Here is a 19,986-nt window from a genome sequence, read left to right on the forward strand (position 1 = left end):
TTCCTAACCCAGACATGTCAATCTGTCCCCTGGGAGAGACCTTCCTAACCTAGACATGGCAATCTGTCCCCTGGGAGAAACCTTCCTAACCTAGACATGTCATTATGTCCCTTGGGAGAAACCTTCCTAACCTAGACATGTCATTATGTCCCCTGGGAGAAACCTTCCTAACCTAGACATATCAATCAGTCCCCGAAGGGGAGAAACCTTCCTAACCTAGACATGTCATTCTGTCCACTGGGAGAAACCTTCCTAACCTAGACATGTCATTATGTCCCCTGGGAGAAACCTTCCTAACCTAGACATGTCATTATGTCCCCTGGGAGAAACCTTCCTAACCTAGACATGTCATTATGTCCCCGAAGGGGAGAAACCTTCCTAACCTAGACATGTCATTCTGTCCCCTGGGAGAAACCTTCCTAACCTAGACATGTCATTCTGTCCCATGGGAGAAACCTTCCTAACCTAGACATGTCATTATGTCCCCTGGGAGAAACCTTCCTAACCTAGACAGGTCATTCTGTCCCCGAAGGGGAGAAACCTTCCTAACCTAGACAGGTCATTCTGTCCCCGAAGGGGAGAAACCTTCCTAACCTAGACAGGTCATTATGTCCCCTGGGAGAAACCTTCCTAACCTAGACATGTCATTCTGTCCCCGAAGGGGAGAAACCTTCCTAACCTAGACAGGTCATTCTGTCCCCTGGGAGAAACCTTCCTAACCTAGACAGGTCATTCTGTCCCCTGGGAGAAACCTTCCTAACCTACACATGTCCTTCTGAGGTCTGAAGGTCAGGGGTTTTATGTACCAGGCATTGGGTTGCAAAACTACCAGTAGTTTACCAAAGTTACCACAATCTTCAGTCATTTTTGTAATTGACAGAAAATCTGTGACAATCACATCTTTCTTAATTAAGTTATATTTCAATAACAAACGAATGTTTTCATAAAGTTTTCCTTTTAAAAACAAATAATAATCTGTGTCCATATTGTTAATGAGTTTCTCCTAGATAAACCAATATGATTCAAGAGAAAAGAGCCTAATTAATGAAAATATGTAAATGAACATTTCGATTTCTTAATGAATTTCTTAATTAATGAACTCTGCACCTCGTCCAACTAGAACATGTCCCGACTGCCGCCAGTCTAACGCCAAAACAACCAAACACACACCGACGTCGGCAAAGATCTGTCTGGATCCGGTCTAGTTAGACGTCGGCAAAGATCTGTCTGGATCCGGTCTAGTTAGACGTCGGCAAAGATCTGTCTGGATCCGGTCTAGATAGACGTCGGCAAAGATCTCTGTCTGGATCCGGTCTAGTTAGACGTCGGCAAAGATCTCTGTCTGGATCCGGTCTAGTTAGACGTCGGCAAAGATCTGTCTGGATCCGGTCTAGTTAGACGTCGGCAAAGATCTGTCTGGATCCGGTCTAGTTAGACGTCGGCAAAGATCTGTCTGGATCCGGTCTAGTTAGACATCGGCAAAGATCTGTCTGGATCCGGTCTAGTTAGACGTCGGCAAAGATCTGTCTGGATACGGTCTAGTTAGACGTCAGCAAAGATCTGTCTGGAACCGGTCTAGTTAGACGTCGGCAAAGATCTGTCTGGATCCGGTCTAGTTAGACGTCGGCAAAGAAGTGTGGAAAATAACATTCATCCCTCTTAATAAACAACAATGGGATTCACCAACTTGATGGTTTATATTTAGGATAATTTCGTACAGTTTTGGTAACATTCTTTTTTGTTGTTGTTGAAAATCTTATTTCATATATTGGAAATAAGGCCAAACAGAGGAAGGGCCAGAGATACACTATTTAGGATTTTATTTCACCTTAATTTAACCAGGTAGGCCAGTTGAGAACAAGTTCTCATTTACAACTGCGACCTGGCCAAGATAAAGCAAAGCAGTGCGACAAAACAACACAGAGTTACATATAAACAAACGTACTGTCAAGTTTATTACATGACTGGGATGATGGTGTTGATGTGTGACAGGACATTCAAAGCATTTCACGGTGACAGATGTGGGCGCTGCAGGACGACAGTCATTTAAGCAGGTTGTCTTGGAGTTCTTTGGAACAGAGAAAATTGTGGTCTGCTTTGAAACATGTTGGGATTACAGACTCCGACAAGGAGATGGTCTGCTTTGAAACATGTTGGGATTACAGACTCCGACAAGGAGATGGTGGTCTGCTTTGAAACATGTTGGGATTACAGACTCAGACAAGGAGATGTTGAAAATGTCAGCGAAGACACTTTCCAGCTGGTCTGCACACGCTCTGAAAAACGACCCCTGGTATTCTGTCTGGCCCAGCGGCCTTACGAGTCTTACACACGTCGGCCACGGAGAGAGAAATCACACAGTCGTCCACGATGAGTCAATGAATGCAGAGGACAGCCTCTGGTTAATGCAGTACAGGAGTCAGAAGTGTTACCTATTAGAATGCAGTACAGGGGTCAGAAGTGTTACCTATCAGAATGCAGTACAGGGCTCAGAAGTGTTACCTATCAGAATGCAGTACAGGGGTCAGAAGTGTCACCTATCAGAATGCAGTACAGGGGTCAGAAGTGTTACCTATCAGAATGCAGTACAGGGGTCAGAAGTGTTACCTATTAGAATGCAGAATAAGGGTCAGAAGTGTTACCTATTAGAATGCAGAATAGGGGTCGAAAGTGTTACCTATCAGAATGCAGTACAGGGGTCAGAAGTGTTACCTATCAGAATGCAGTACAGGGGTCAGAAGTGTTACCTATCAGAATGCAGTACAGGGCTCAGAAGTGTTACTTATCAGAATGCAGTACAGGGCTCAGAAGTGTTACCTATCAGAATGCAGTACAGGGGTCAGAAGTGTTACCTATCAGAATGCAGTACAGGGGTCAGAAGTGTTACCTATCAGAATGCAGTACAGGGGTCAGAAGTGTTACCTATCAGAATGCAGTACAGGGGTCAGAAGTGTCACCTATCAGAATGCAGAACAGGGGTCAGAAGTGTTACCTATCAGAATGCAGTACAGGGGTCAGAAGTGTTACCTATTAGAATGCAGAATAAGGGTCAGAAGTGTTACCTATTAGAATGCAGAATAGGGGTCGAAAGTGTTACCTATCAGAATGCAGTACAGGGGTCAGAAGTGTTACCTATCAGAATGCAGTACAGGGGTCAGAAGTCTTACCTATCAGAATGCAGTACAGTGCTCAGAAGTGTTACCTATCAGAATGCAGTACAGGGGTCAGAAGTGTTACCTATCAGAATGCAGTACAGGGCTCAGAAGTTTTACCTATCAGAATGCAGTACAGGGGTCAGAAGTGTTACCTATCAGAATGCAGTACAGGGGTCAGAAGTGTTACCTATCAGAATGCAGTACAGGGGTCAGAAGTGTTACCTATCAGAATGCAGTACAGGGCTCAGAAGTGTTACCTATCAGAATGCAGTACAGGGGTCAGAAGTCTTACCTATCAGAATGCAGTACAGTGCTCAGAAGTGTTACCTATCAGAATGCAGTACAGGGCTCAGAAGTGTTACCTATCAGAATGCAGTACAGGGGTCAGAAGTGTTACCTATCAGAATGCAGTACAGGGGTCAGAAGTGTTACCTATCAGAATGCAGTACAGGGGTCAGAAGTGTTACCTATCAGAATGCAGTACAGGGGTCAGAAGTGTCACCTATCAGAATGCAGTACAGGGGTCAGAAGTGTTACCTATCAGAATGCAGTACAGGGGTCAGAAGTGTTACCTATTAGAATGCAGAATAAGGGTCAGAAGTGTTACCTATTAGAATGCAGAATAGGGGTCGAAAGTGTTACCTATCAGAATGCAGTACAGGGGTCAGAAGTGTTACCTATCAGAATGCAGTACAGTGCTCAGAAGTGTTACCTATCAGAATGCAGTACAGGGGTCAGAAGTGTTACCTATCAGAATGCAGTACAGGGGTCAGAAGTGTTACCTATCAGAATGCAGTACAGGGGTCAGAAGTGTTACCTATCAGAATGCAGTACAGGGGTCAGAAGTGTTACCTATCAGAATGCAGTACAGGGCTCAGAAGTGTCACCTATCAGAATGCAGTACAGGGGTCAGAAGTGTTACCTATCAGAATGCAGTACAGGGGTCAGAAGTGTTACCTATCAGAATGCAGAATAGGGGTCGAAAGTGTTACCTATCAGAATGCAGTACAGGGGTCAAAAGTGTTACCTATCAGAATGCAGTACAGGGGTCAGAAGTGTTACCTATCAGAATGCAGTACAGGCGTCAGAAGTGTTACCTATTAGAATGCAGTACAGGGGTCAGAAGTGTTACCTATCAGAATGCAGAATAGGGGTCAGAAGTGTTACCTATCAGAATGCAGTACAGGGGTCAGAAGTGTTACCTATTAGAATGCAGTACAGGGGTCAGAAGTGTTACCTATCAGAATGCAGTACAGGGGTCAGAAGTGTTACCTATCAGAATGCAATACAGGGGTCAGAAGTGTTACCTATCAGAATGCAGAATAGGGGTCAGAAGTGTTACCTATCAGAATGCAGTACAAGGGTCAGAAGTGTTACCTATCAGAATGCAGTACAGGGGTCAGAAGTGTTACCTATTAGAATGCAGTACAGGGGTCAGAAGTGTTACCTATCAGAATGCAGAATAGGGGTCAGTAGTGTTACCTATCAGAATGCAGTACAGGGGTCAGAAGTGTCACCTATCAGAATGCAGTACAGGGGTCAGAAGTGTTACCTATCAGAATGCAGAATAGGGGTCAGAAGTGTTACCTATCAGAATGCAGTACAGGGGTCTAAAGTGTTACCTATCAGAATGCAGTACAGGGCTCAGAAGTGTTACCTATCAGAATGCAGTACAGGGGTCAGAAGTGTTACCTATCAGAATGCAGAATAGGGGTCAGAAGTGTTACCTATTAGAATGCAGTACAGGGGTCAGAAGTGTTACCTATCAGAATGCAGAATAGGGGTCTAAAGTGTTACCTATCAGAATGCAGTACAGGGGTCAGAAGTGTTACCTATCAGAATGCAGAATAGGGGTCTAAAGTGTTACCTATCAGAATGCAGTACAGGGGTCAGAAGTGTTACCTATCAGAATGCAGAATAGGGGTCAGAAGTGTTACCTATCAGAATACAGAATAGGGGTCAGAAGTGTTACCTATCAGAATGCAGTACAGGGGTCAGAAGTGTTACCTATCAGAATGCAGAATAGGGGTCAGAAGTGTTACCTATCAGAATGCAGTACAGGGGTCAGAAGTGTTACCTATCAGAATGCAGAATAGGGGTCTAAAGTGTTACCTATCAGAATGCAGAATAGGGGTCAGAAGTGTTACCTATCAGAATGCAGTACAGGGGTCAGAAGTGTTACCTATCAGAATGCAGTACAGGGCTCAGAAGTGTTACCTATCAGAATGCAGTACAGGGGTCAGAAGTCTTACCTATCAGAATGCAGTACAGTGCTCAGAAGTGTTACCTATCAGAATGCAGTACAGGGCTCAGAAGTGTTACCTATCAGAATGCAGAATAGGGGTCAGAAGTGTTACCTATCAGAATGCAGTACAGGGGTCAGAAGTGTTACCTATCAGAATGCAGAATAGGGGTCAGAAGTGTTACCTATCAGAATGCAGTACAGGGGTCAGAAGTGTTACCTATCAGAATGCAGTACAGGGGTCAGAAGTGTTACCTATTAGAATGCAGTACAGGGGTCAGAAGTGTTACCTATCAGAATACAGAATAGGGGTCTAAAGTGTTACCTATCAGAATGCAGTACAGGGGACAGAAGTGTTACCTATCAGAATGCAGAATAGGGGTCTAAAGTGTTACCTATCCGAATGCAGTACAGGGGTCAGAAGTGTTACCTATCAGAATGCAGAATAGGGGTCAGAAGTGTTACCTATCAGAATACAGAATAGGGGTCAGAAGTGTTACCTATCAGAATGCAGTACAGGGGTCAGAAGTGTTACCTATCAGAATGCAGAATAGGGGTCTAAAGTGTTACCTATCAGAATGCAGTACAGGGGTCAGAAGTGTTACCTATCAGAATGCAGAATAGGGGTCAGAAGTGTTACCTATCAGAATGCAGTACAGGTCAGAAGTGTTACCTATCAGAATGCAGAATAGGGGTCTAAAGTGTTACCTATCAGAATGCAGAATAGGGGTCAGAAGTGTTACCTATTAGAATGCAGTACAGGGGTCAGAAGTGTTACCTATTAGAATGCAGTACAGGGGTCAGAAGTGTTACCTATTAGAATACAGAATAGGGGTCTAAAGTGTTACCTATCAGAATGCAGTACAGGGGACAGAAGTGTTACCTATCAGAATGCAGAATAGGGGTCTAAAGTGTTACCTATCCGAATGCAGTACAGGGGTCAGAAGTGTTACCTATCAGAATGCAGAATAGGGGTCAGAAGTGTTACCTATCAGAATACAGAATAGGGGTCAGAAGTGTTACCTATCAGAATGCAGTACAGGGGTCAGAAGTGTTACCTATCAGAATGCAGAATAGGGGTCTAAAGTGTTACCTATCAGAATGCAGAATAGGGGTCAGAAGTGTTACCTATCAGAATGCAGTACAGGGGTCAGAAGTGTTACCTATCAGAATGCAGAATAGGGGTCAGAAGTGTTACCTATCAGAATGCAGTACAGGGGTCAGAAGTGTTACCTATCAGAATGCAGTACAGGGGTCAGAAGTGTTACCTATCAGAATGCAGTACAGGGGTCAGAAGTGTTACCTATCAGAATGCAGAATAGGGGTCAGAAGTGTTACCTATCAGAATGCAGAATAGGGGTCAGAAGTGTTACCTATTAGAATGCAGTACAGGGGTCAGAAGTGTTACCTATCAGAATGCAGAATAGGGGTCAGAAGTGTTACCTATCAGAATGCAGTACAGGGGTCAGAAGTGTTACCTATCAGAATGCAGAATAGGGGTCAGAAGTGTTACCTATCAGAATGCAGTACAGGGGTCTAAAGTGTTACCTATCAGAATACAGTACAGGGGTCTAAAGTGCCCTCTGATTGTGGGAAAACAAACTGTTACTTTGCCTGAACAAACCTTACAACCCAATGGGAACAAGATGATGATGAGACTCCTGATGTTTTCTTTACAAACCACTTCCCTCCTCTCCTCCAGGTTAATGCCCTGAAACCATGACCAACATCTGTACGACTCTCACAGGGCACCGCGGTGTCACACACACACACACACACACACCCTCTTGTACTGCCGAGCAGTGCAGGGACGTTCTCTATGCATTCAGAGTAACCTGAAACTAGACATTATCGTACCAGATCCAGACAGAGAAACTAGACATTATCGTACCAGATCCAGACAGAGAAACTAGACATTATCATACCAGATCCAGACAGAGAGACTAGACATTATCATACCAGATCCAGACAGAGACTAGACATAATCGTACCCGATCCAGACAGAGCCTAGACATTATCGTACCCGATCCAGACAGAGAAACTAGACATTATCGTACCCGATCCAGACAGAGAAACTAGACATTATCGTACCAGAACCAGACAGAGAGAAACCCAGACATTATCAATCCAGACAGAGAGAAACCCAGACATTATCAATCCAGACAGAGAGAAACTAGACATTATTGTACCAGATCCAGACAGAGAAACTAGACATTATAATAACCAGATCCAGACATTATCATACCAGATCCAGACAGAGAGACTAGACATTATCGTACCAGATCCAGACAGAGAAACTAGACATTATCGTACCAGATCCAGACAGAGAACCTAGACATCATCGAACCAGATCCAGACAGAGAGAAACTAGACATTATCATACCAGATCCAGACAGAGAGAAACTAGACATTATCATACCAGATCCAGACAGAGAGAAACTAGACATTATCGTACCAGATCCAGACAGAGAAACTAGACCAGATCCAGACAGAGAGAAACTAGACCAGATCCAGACAGAGAGAAACTAGACATTATCGTACCAGATCCAGACAGAGAGAAGCAAGATGTGTGTTGATGTGTGTGATCCCTGGTCCTTTAGTGGTTGGGGGTTTGTAATGTATAACAAACAGTAACCCTCATCTCTTCCCCGGGGTCAGGGGCTCATTTCTACTTTGTTGACTCTGTATTATCAGGAAACCTCATCGGACAACTGGAAGCTAACCGGACCAGTCTAGTCTATGTCCCAAACGGCACCCTACTCCCTAAGGATACTTGGTCAAAAGTAGTGCACAATATAGGGAATAGGGTGCCATTTGGGACAAATCCTTAGCAGTCTTTTTAATATTGGGGATGAATACATATTCACTGATGTGGTTCAGTGACAGGTTTGCCTGCTTTTTGAATGGGTTTTAATGGAGACAGATATGATCTGATATTAAACATATGGGGAACGTTATGGGAGATCACGATTCAACCATGGGGGTAACAACAGTGATGGAATACTAATGGAACAGAATACGACACACACACCAAGACCACCGCAAGAGTAATACTGTCTCTGTTAGATGACTAATATAAAACAATTCCTCCTAATACTGCCTGTTAGACCACTGACTAATATAAAACAATTCCTCCGGTCTGTTAGACCACTGACTAATATAAAACAATTCATCCTAATACTGTCTGTTAGACCACTGACTAATATAAAACAATTCCTCCTAATACTGTCTGTTAGACCACTGACTAATATAAAACAATTCCTCCTGTCTGTTAGACCACTGACTAATATAAAACAATTCCTCCTAATACGGTCTGTTAGACCACTGACTAATATAAAACAATACATCCTGTCTGTTAGACCACTGACTGATATAAAACAATACCTCCTGTCTGTTAGACCACTGACTAATATAAAACAATACCTCCTGTCTGTTAGACCACTGACTAATATAAAACAATACCTACTAATACTGTCTGTTAGACCACTGACTAATATAAAACAATACCTCCTGTCTGTTAGACCACTGACTAATATAAAACAATACCTCCTGTCTGTTAGACCACTGACTAATATAAAACAATACCTACTAATACTGTCTGTTAGACCACTGACTAATATAAACCAATTCCTCCTAATACTGTCTGTTAGACCACTGACTAATATAAAACAATTCCTCCTAATACTGTCTGTTAGACCACTGACTAATATAAAACAATTCCTCCTGTCTGTTAGACCACTGACTAATATAAAACAATTCCTCCTAATACTGTCTGTTAGACCACTGACTAATATAAAACAATTCCTTCTGTCTGTTAGACCACTGACTAATATAAAACAATTCCTCCTGTCTGTTAGACCACTGACTAATATAAAACAATTCCTCCTGTCTGTTAGACCACTGACTAATATAAAACAATTCCTCCTAATACTGTCTGTTAGACCACTGACTAATATAAAACAATTCCTCCTAATACTGTCTGTTAGACCACTGACTAATATAAAACAATACCTCCTGTCTGTTAGACCACTGACTAATATAAAACAATACCTCCTGTCTGTTAGACCACTGACTAATATAAAACAATACCTACTAATACTGTCTGTTAGACCACTGACTAATATAAAACAATTCCTCCTAATACTGTCTGTTAGACCACTGACTAATATAAAACAATACCTCCTGTCTGTTAGACCACTGACTAATATAAAACAATACCTCCTGTCTGTTAGACCACTGACTAATATAAAACAATACCTACTAATACTGTCTGTTAGACCACTGACTAATATAAAACAATTCCTCCTAATACTGTCTGTTAGACCACTGACTAATATAAAACAATACCTCCTGTCTGTTAGACCACTGACTAATATAAAACAATACCTCCTGTCTGTTAGACCACTGACTAATATAAAACAATACCTACTAATACTGTCTGTTAGACCACTGACTAATATAAACCAATTCCTCCTAATACTGTCTGTTAGACCACTGACTAATATAAAACAATTCCTCCTAATACTGTCTGTTAGACCACTGACTAATATAAAACAATTCCTCCTAATACTGTCTGTTAGACCACTGACTAATATAAAACAATTCCTCCTAATACTGTCTGTTAGACCACTGACTAATATAAAACAATACCTCCTGTCTGTTAGATCACTGACTAATATAAAACAATACCTCCTGTCTGTTAGACCACTGACTAATATAAAACAATACCTCCTGTCTGTTAGACCACTGACTAATAGAAAACAATTCCTCCTAATACTGTCTGTTAGACCACTGACTAATAGAAAACAATTCCTCCTAATACTGTCTGTTAGACCACTGACTAATAGAAAACAATTCCTCCTGTCTGTTAGACCACTGACTAATATAAAACAATTCCTCCTAATACTGTCTGTTAGACCACTGACTAATAGAAAACAATTCCTCCTAACACTGTCTGTTAGACCGCTGACTAATATAAAACAATTCCTCCTAATACTGTCCCTAAGATCGCTGGAAAAGCATGTGTGGTAACTTAAAGCTGCTATGTGTTACTTTTTGGGCGACCCAAACAAATTCACAAAGATGTGTATGTTATAGATCTGTCGTTGTCATTGAAAACAAGTCTAAGAAGCGGGTAGATCTGCTCTATTTCTATGCTTCAAAAAAGACCTATTTTTGCGTCCGACTTACGGTTTTGTAACACCAGCTTCAAACAGCTGAAAATACAATATTTTTGTTATGAAAAATATATTTAATTCACAGCGGTTTAGATGGTACAATGATTCTCTACACTGAAGACCCAGCAGAGTCAAGCTGGTAGAAATGTCAGCAGTGATGACAGAGTAGAAATCAACCTCAGAAGATAAATACACTTCAAGTGCAAACAGTATAAAGCCCTATCACGCCCTATAACGCCCTGTTAAGCCCTATCACGCCCTGTTAAGCCCTATCACGCCCTGTAAAGCCCTATCACGCCCTGTAAAGCCCTATCACGCCCTGTTAAGCCCTATCACGCCCTGTTAAGCCCTATCACGCCCTGTTAAGCCCTATCACGCCCTGTTAAGCCCTATCACGCCCTGTTAAGCCCTATCACGCCCTGTAAAGCCCTATCACGCCCTGTAAAGCCCTATCACGCCCTGTTAAGCCCTATCACGCCCTGTTAAGCCCTATCACGCCCTGTTAAGCCCTATCGCGCCCTGTTAAGCCCTATCACGCCCTGTAAAGCCCTATCACGCCCTGTAAAGCCCTATCACGCCCTGTAAAGCCCTATCACGCCCTGTTAAGCCCATAAAGCCCTGGGGAAAACACATATATCTGTAACAGTCCTTCTTTAAAAACAGAGAAGAACATCATGTATCCAACAAGTCAATCCTGATGCATTTCTGATTCCTGGAAAGTAACCAACCGGTCTCAATGAGTTTCAGTGAGACAAAGCACAGTCTTCCATTCAGTTAGCTGAACATAAACATCTGGTTGTTTAAAAAAAAACACACGACTGGTTGGTACCTTTCCTGTAGGATCATCTTGTTCTCCTTCTTCCACAGGTCTTTAAAGTCGGAGGAGAAGTCGTGCCACACGGAGAAGAAGGTGTGGGGGGAAACCTCCTTCTCTCCCATCTTAGCCTTCACCTGGTAGAACACCGTCAACTCCAGGAACCTACAACAACACACCATTATGGAACAACCAACGCAGACGGAGGGTAACGAAACAAAGATAGAATGTGTTTTACAACTGTAGGAACAAATACCCTACACTATGTTTCATGTTTCATATGAGGTATTCATTAAATAGGGGTTCCCAAAATATAGAGCTTTACTATCTAACAACTCTACTTTATTCCAAACTGTCAAACTATGCTGCTATATTGGATGACAACACTGTTTGCTTAAACTCAGAAGAAAACACACACACACACAAAAAAAAACTTCATTTCTACCCACTGGGCATAGACATCAACTCAACGTCGATTCTACGTTGGTTCCACGTCATTTCAATGATTCAACAACGTTGATTCAACCATTGCCCAGTGGGTATAGAACTCATAAATGTATCTTAAAGTGGTAGGTACAGATGTTATGACTGCATTGAAACGGTTCCTTACAACTTGTGAGTGTCACTGAGCTGCGTCTCCTGGACCTCCAGTTCAGATTTAGCTGCAAGACAGAAAACATGAACGACAACAGTGGTTATTGTAAGTAGGATCGCTCGTTTCTCAGTAGTAGTCAGAACAGCCTTGTCTCTCAGTCAGGATAGTAGTTGATTAGTAGTTGACAGGTCTCAGAACAGCCTCGTCTCTCAATGAGGGTAGTAGTTGGTTAGTAGTTGACAGGTCTCAGAACAGCCTCGTCTCTCAATGAGGGTACTAGTTGGTTAGTAGTTGACAGGTCTCAGAACAGCCTCGTCTCTCAATGAGGGTACTAGTTGACAGAATTCCAAGAGTGTGCAAAGTGGTCAAGGCAAAGGGTGGCTACTTTAAAGAATCTAAAATATATTTTGATTTGTTTAACACTTTTTTGGTTACTACATGATTCCATATGTGTTATTTCATAGTTATTCAGTATTATTCTACAAGGAAGAAAATCATAAAAATAAACTAAAATCCTTGAATGACTTGGTCTGTCCAAACTTTTGACTGGTACTGTACAGTGAACAATAAGATCTCTGTGGTCCCTCACTACACAATCTTATTGGTCTTCAGGTGGAACCTATTGACATAGTGAACAATAAGATCTGTGGTCCCACACAAAACCATCCTATTGGTCTACAGGTGGAACCTATTGACATAGTGAACAATAAGATGTGTGGTCCCTCACTAAAACATCCTATTGGTCTACAGGTGGAACCTATTGACATAGTGAACAATAAGATCTGTGGTCCCACACAAAACCATCCAATTGGTCTACAGGTCAGACAGACCACCGCCAAGACCACCTTCGCCTCCCAGTCAGACAGACAACCTTCGCCTCCCAGTCAGACAGACAACCTTCGCCTCCCAGTCAGACAGACAACCTTCGCCTCCCAGTCAGACAGACAACCTTCGCCTCCCAGTCAGACAGACAACCTTCGCCTCCCAGTCAGACAGACAACCTTCGCCTCCCAGTCAGACAGACAACCTTCGCCTCCCAGTCAGACAGACAACCTTCGCCTCCCAGTCAGACAGACAACCTTCGCCTCCCAGTCAGACAGACAACCTTCGCCTCCCAGTCAGACAGACAACCTTCGCCTCCCAGTCAGACAGACAAACCTCTACCTCCCAGTCAGACAGACAAACCTCTACCTCCCAGTCAGACAGACAAACCTCTACCTCCCAGTCAGACAGACAAACCTCTACCTCCCAGTCAGACAGACAACCTCTACCTCCCAGTCAGACAGACAACCTCTACCTCCCAGTCAGACAGACAACCTCTACCTCCCAGTCAGACAGACAACCTCTACCTCCCAGTCAGACAGACAACCTCTACCTCCCAGTCAGACAGACAACCTCTACCTCCCAGTCAGGGAGAGCTCCACCCAGACAAAGCAACCATTTAGATTCCCAGTTCAATGTAAAGTGTGTGGGTGCTGTCATACATCAGCCTACGACCCACTTGGAAGTTCCTGAATAACTGTTCGTTAGAGTGCAGTTAGCCATGGCATCGGTGGCTCTGGTAGTGGGCGATCTGGGGAAGTAGGGTCTCCATTAGAGGCATTAGGGGTTGCACCTTCCTGGGCTATCAGGGGTCAGTGCCAGGGGTGCTCTCTGACAAATTGATCCCAGTTGTGGGTAAAAAGACAGATTCCACCGTGAAGCTGAATGGAGAGTGACACAGCAGCCTGCAGCAGTGAGGTTCTCGGCGTGAGAGGTGGAAGGGGGGGGGGGGCAGAAACGTTGACATCTCCAGGCAGACAGCTCAGGGGTTAACGCCCGACACCCCAGACCCTGAGGTCCTCACGGGTCACAGGCAAAGATGAATGGCCATAGAAGGTTACCAATATCTCTCATGGTGGACGGAACGTCAATGGTCACGAGGGATTATCCACCATGATAAAGGAAAACGCCATCCAAAAAACTCTTTGGGAATTTGTTTCATTCGTCCCAAAATGTTTTGCTTGTCTACACTCATGTGAAGGTATGTAACTACCAAAATACAGAAACCATCCTTGCATTTGGATTCATATGATTCAAAATGCAGCAGCAAATTATGCAACAAAATGCATCATACGGGGATGATTTCTGTATTTTGAAAGTTCAATATTTTGGGACGATGTCAACAATGGACGAATTAATCAAATACCAAAATATTGTTTTCGGGGCGGAGCTTTCCCTGGGTTCTTACTGGTCCGGGCTAATCACATCCAGATAACCCAGACCACGACAGCTCTGAGCCCGGAATAGTCTGCCACGACAATCAAGCAGGATACCAGAGTCACTTTGATTTATAATGCCTCTCAATAGGTGAAATTACTGCTCAGTGATTTGCTTTCAACTGGGGTCCATATCATTTTCTTAAGAAAACAGGGGGGGGGGGGGGGTAATGAATGTGAGGAATTTGGAATTAGTACATTTCAGGGGAAGATCATCAAGAAGTCAATAATGTGAAGTCCACTGGGTGAGATTAAACAACCAGTTCAGATCAATCTCTCCACTGAACCATAACAATAGAAATCCAATGTTTCTCCACCATAATTTGCAGTTTGTCCAAGTGACCTCACAGCAGCAGACCACTTGTAGCTCGCCATTCCCGGTACCTCCACATCCGACTTCCTCATCAGCGGGATCGTCTGGGGGGGGGGGACTATTTATGTCTGTAATAAACCCTTTTGTGGGGAAAACTAATTTCTGATTGGCTGGGCCTAGCTCCCCTGTGGGTGGGCCTGTGCCCTCCCAGGCCCACCCCATAGCTGCACCCCTGCCCAGTCATGTGAGTTCCATAAATGAATTTACATTTACTAATTATATGAATGGAACTCAGTAAAATCATTACACAATGAAACTCTCTCCCTCAGTGGACTAATAAATTGGCATCATTGAAACGTCAGTGTTCATTTTGTCAACAATAACATAATATTTGTCAAACAATTTTTCCCGCTGATAAATGATAACGAGATGCCATAAAAAAAATTGAAATTAAAATGGGGGCGTGACAAGAATTCCACGTCCTAATGGACATTCAAGTTGGCATGAAGCTCCTCGTCGTCGGGTTTGTCCAGTCACAAGGATGCATGCTTCTGAAGAATATTTAATGCGATCCTATCATTGGCAGAAAGAAAGTCTTTCAGTTGAGCGTAGTAAGGGGCGTCAGTTGGGTATGGCAGTCCTCATGTCCTAGCGCAAGACAAAAAAATATATCGTATCGCACGGAGAGAAGCTTCCAGTCTGCACGCCTTTCAGAGAGCAGAGATTGTTTGCTTTAAAAGGTATTTTAGTCTTAAAGACAGAATCAATCTAAAATAGCTAATGAACTTAACCACTGCTTGGCATCAGGTTGAGGTGTCGCTGCTTGGCATCAGGTTGAGGTGACGCTGCTTGGCATCAGGTTGAGGTGACGCTGCTTGGCATCAGGTTGAGGTGTCGCTGCTTGGCATCAGGTTGAGGTGTCGCTGCTTGGCATCAGGTTGAGGTGTCGCCGCTTGGCATCAGGTTGAGGTGACGCCGCTTGGCATCAGGTTGAGGTGACGCCGCTTGGCATCAGGTTGAGGTGACGTCCACACTGCTTGGCATCAGGTTGAGGTGACGTCCACACTGCTTGGCATCAGGTTGAGGTGTCGCCGCTTGGCATCAGGTTGAGGTGACGCCGCTTGGCATCAGGTTGAGGTGACGCCGCTTGGCATCAGGTTGAGGTGACGCCGCTTGGCATCAGGTTGAGGTGACGTCCACACTGCTTGGCATCCGGTTGAGGTGTCGCTGCTTGGCATCAGGTTGAGGTGTCGCTGCTTGGCATCAGGTTGAGGTGTCGCTGCTTGGCATCAGGTTGAGGTGTCGCTGCTTGGCATCAGGTTGAGGTGACGCTGCTTGGTATCAGGTTGAGGTGTCGCTGCTTGGCATCAGGTTGAGGTGTCGCTGCTTGGCATCAGGTTGAGGTGTCGCTGCTTGGCATCAGGTTGAGGTGTCGCTGCTTGGCATCAGGTTGAGGTGTCGCTGCTTGGCATCAGGTTGAGGTGTCGCTGCTTGGCATCAGGTTGAGGTGTCGCTGCTTGGCATCAGGTTGAGGTGTCGCTGCTTGGCATCAGGTTGAGGTGTCGCTGCTTGGCATCAGGTTGAGGTGTCGCTGCTTGGCATCAGGTTGAGGTGACGTCCACACTGCTTGGCATCAGGTTGAGGTGTCGTCCACACTGCTTGGCATCAGGTTGAGGTGTCGTCCACACTGCTTGGCATCAGGTTGAGGTGTCGTCCACACTGCTTGGCATCAGGTTGAGGTGTCGTCCACACTGCTTGGCATCAGGTTGAGGTGTCGTCCACACTGCTTGGCATCAGGTTGAGGTGACGTCCACACTGCTTGGCATCAGGTTGAGGTGACGTCCACACTGCTTGGCATCAGGTTGAGGTGACGTCCACACTGCTTGGCATCAGGTTGAGGTGTCGTCCACACTGCTTGGCATCAGGTTGAGGTGTCGTCCACACTGCTTGGCATCAGGTTGAGGTGACGTCCACACTGCTTGGCATCAGGTTGAGGTGACGTCCACACTGCTTGGCATCAGGTTGAGGTGACGTCCACACTGCTTTGCATCAGGTTGAGGTGTCGTCCACACTGCTTGGCATCAGGTTGAGGTGTCGTCCACACTGCTTGGCATCAGGTTGAGGTGACGTCCACACTGCTTGGCATCAGGTTGAGGTGACGTCCACACTGCTTGGCATCAGGTTGAGGTGTCGCCGCTTGGCATCAGGTTGAGGTGACGCCGCTTGGCATCAGGTTGAGGTGACGCCGCTTGGCATCAGGTTGAGGTGACGCCGCTTGGCATCAGGTTGAGGTGACGCCGCTTGGCATCAGGTTGAGGTGACGTCCACACTGCTTGGCATCCGGTTGAGGTGTCGCTGCTTGGCATCAGGTTGAGGTGTCGCTGCTTGGCATCAGGTTGAGGTGTCGCTGCTTGGCATCAGGTTGAGGTGTCGCTGCTTGGCATCAGGTTGAGGTGACACTGCTTGGTATCAGGTTGAGGTGTCGCTGCTTGGCATCAGGTTGAGGTGTCGCTGCTTGGCATCAGGTTGAGGTGTCGCTGCTTGGCATCAGGTTGAGGTGTCGCTGCTTGGCATCAGGTTGAGGTGTCGCTGCTTGGCATCAGGTTGAGGTGTCGCTGCTTGGCATCAGGTTGAGGTGTCGCTGCTTGGCATCAGGTTGAGGTGTCGCTGCTTGGCATCAGGTTGAGGTGTCGCTGCTTGGCATCAGGTTGAGGTGTCGCTGCTTGGCATCAGGTTGAGGTGACGTCCACACTGCTTGGCATCAGGTTGAGGTGTCGTCCACACTGCTTGGCATCAGGTTGAGGTGTCGTCCACACTGCTTGGCATCAGGTTGAGGTGTCGTCCACACTGCTTGGCATCAGGTTGAGGTGTCGTCCACACTGCTTGGCATCAGGTTGAGGTGTCGTCCACACTGCTTGGCATCAGGTTGAGGTGACGTCCACACTGCTTGGCATCAGGTTGAGGTGACGTCCACACTGCTTGGCATCAGGTTGAGGTGACGTCCACACTGCTTGGCATCAGGTTGAGGTGTCGTCCACACTGCTTGGCATCAGGTTGAGGTGTCGTCCACACTGCTTGGCATCAGGTTGAGGTGACGTCCACACTGCTTGGCATCAGGTTGAGGTGACGTCCACACTGCTTGGCATCAGGTTGAGGTGACGTCCACACTGCTTTGCATCAGGTTGAGGTGTCGTCCACACTGCTTGGCATCAGGTTGAGGTGTCGTCCACACTGCTTGGCATCAGGTTGAGGTGACGTCCACACTGCTTGGCATCAGGTTGAGGTGACGTCCACACTGCTTGGCATCAGGTTGAGTTGACGTCCACACTGCATGGCATCAGATTGAGGTGTGTGTGTGTACATGTTTCCTACCTTACCAGAATGTTCTGACAAGGTTGGATAACAAAACTCTAGGACTTTTTTTGTTTCCTGAATATGTTAAAATTATATTTTAGGCTTTAGGGTTCGGGTTACGTTTAGGGTTCGGGGGAAAATAGGACATTGAATGGGAATACAATTTTACTCCTCAAAAAGTCCAGAAAACAAAGATGTGTGTGTCCGTCCGTGTGTGTCCATAGTAGTGCGTGTGGGTGTTTGTGTACATAGTAGTGTGTGTGTGTCCATAGTAGTGTGTGTGTGTGTTTGTGTACATAGTAGTGTGTTTGTGTGCATAGTAGTGCGCATGTGTGTGTGTGTGTCCATAGTAGTGTGTGTGTGTGTGTGTGTGTGTGTGTGTGTGTGTGTCTGTGTCCATAGTAGTGTTTGTGTGTGTGTCCATAGTAGTGTTTGTGTGTGTGTCCATAGTAGTGTGTGTGTTTGTGTGTGTGTCCATAGTAGTGTGTGTGTTTGTGTGTGTGTCCATAGTAGTGTGTGTGTGTGTGTGTGTGTCCATAGTAGTGTGTGTGTGTGTGTGTGTGTCCATAGTAGTGTGTGTGTGTGTGTGTGTGTGTGTGTGTGTGTGTGTGTGTGTGTGTGTGTGTGTGTCCATAGTAGTGTTCTCTCCTACCTTGGCTGAGGAATTCCTCCATCTTGTCCTTGAAGGGCTGCAGGTGATCTTCAGATGACACTTGACACACCTTCTCCACCTCTGTGTTGCACGCTGGAATGAGAGGACAATACTAAACTGTTTACAAAATGGCCACAGAATGGCAATACAATGACTGATTTCAAGAGAAAAATCACCATTGAAGATATGTAAATATTTAACCTTTAACTAGGCAAGTCAGTTAAGAACAAATTATTATTTACAATGACGGCCTACCGGGGAACAGCGGGGGTTAACTCCCTTGTTCAGGAGCAGAACGACAGATTTGTACCTTCAAACCAGCAACCATTTGGTTACATGCCCAACGCTCTAACCCCTAGGCTACATACAATGTCGACCATAACAGATTAGTGCCCAACCAGTGGTCATCCTCAGTGTAGCTAAACCCATGTTACTATGACCTAGCTATAGTTTCACATGAAACCAGCCCGCTTCTCTAACATCCGTAACATTCCTGAAATGGGCCCTGTACTTAGAGAAAACAAACCTATCCTGATCAACTATCACTCGTTGATAAATATGACTCAGCACAGCCGAGAGCTGCCCTGTGACACGAGCCTACCAGAGGAGCTAAATAACTTCTATGCTAACTTCGAGGCAAGTAACACTGAAACATGCATGAGAGCACTAGCTGTTCCAGAAGACTGTGCGATCACGGTCTCCGCAGCCGATGTGAGTAAGACCTTTAAACAAGTCAACACTCAAGGCCGCAGGGCCAGACATATTACCAGGACGGGTAATGTGCTGCTAACTGAGGTAACTTCACTCTGTAAAGTGAAGCTGAAGTTAGCAGCATTCCTGAAAAATAGAAAACAAGCCACTCAATGCTATGTGTTGGGGTAGTATCCCACACCGAAAGGAACTGTTAAGTTGAGAGCTAGTTTACTGAATAAAGCTGCTTATCGGGCTAGTAACCAGATGGACTCGAGGCTAAGAATGAGGAAACCAGTGCAGTGGGTTATAAGACACTCGCTGAGCGCTGAACCGCAGCTTTTAATGAAGTACATTACTGTTGATGTCAGAGTTACGGGAGGAGATTGACTCTGTACCCCCTGTTGTATATAGCCTCCGGTACCTGTCCGTCTGTCCAACTGGCAAGTGTCTTCACTGCCATTTTCACTACCGTAACACCCTGTATATAGCCTCCACATTGACTCTGTACCGGTACCCCCTGTATATAGCCTCCACATTGACTCTGTACCGGTACCCCCTGTATATAGCCTCCACATTGACTCTGTACCAGTACCCCCTGTATATAGCCTCCACATTGACTCTGTACCGGTACCCCCTGTATATAGCCTCCACATTGACTCTGTACCGGTACCCCTGTATATAGCCTCCACATTGACTCTGTACCGGTACACCCTGTATATAGCCTCCACATTGA

At 45.1% G+C, this 19,986-nt stretch overlaps 1 protein-coding gene across 1 annotated transcript in view; it reads right to left on the reverse strand.

Moving 5' to 3' along the window:
* LOC139401811 (formin-2-like) overlaps positions 1-19,986 on the reverse strand; it is a 129,728-nt gene that overhangs the window by 12,277 nt on the left and 97,465 nt on the right. Inside the window, exons 16-18 of the mRNA XM_071145782.1 lie at positions 18,561-18,653; positions 11,999-12,050; positions 11,404-11,553 (exon numbers count right to left, since the gene is read on the reverse strand). Coding sequence (XP_071001883.1) covers positions 11,404-11,553; positions 11,999-12,050; positions 18,561-18,653 — 295 coding nt within the window. The remainder of the gene's footprint in view (positions 1-11,403; positions 11,554-11,998; positions 12,051-18,560; positions 18,654-19,986) is intronic.

Source organism: Oncorhynchus clarkii, unplaced genomic scaffold (assembly GCF_045791955.1).
Source record: "Oncorhynchus clarkii lewisi isolate Uvic-CL-2024 unplaced genomic scaffold, UVic_Ocla_1.0 unplaced_contig_200_pilon_pilon, whole genome shotgun sequence".
Lineage (NCBI taxonomy): Eukaryota > Metazoa > Chordata > Actinopteri > Salmoniformes > Salmonidae > Oncorhynchus > Oncorhynchus clarkii.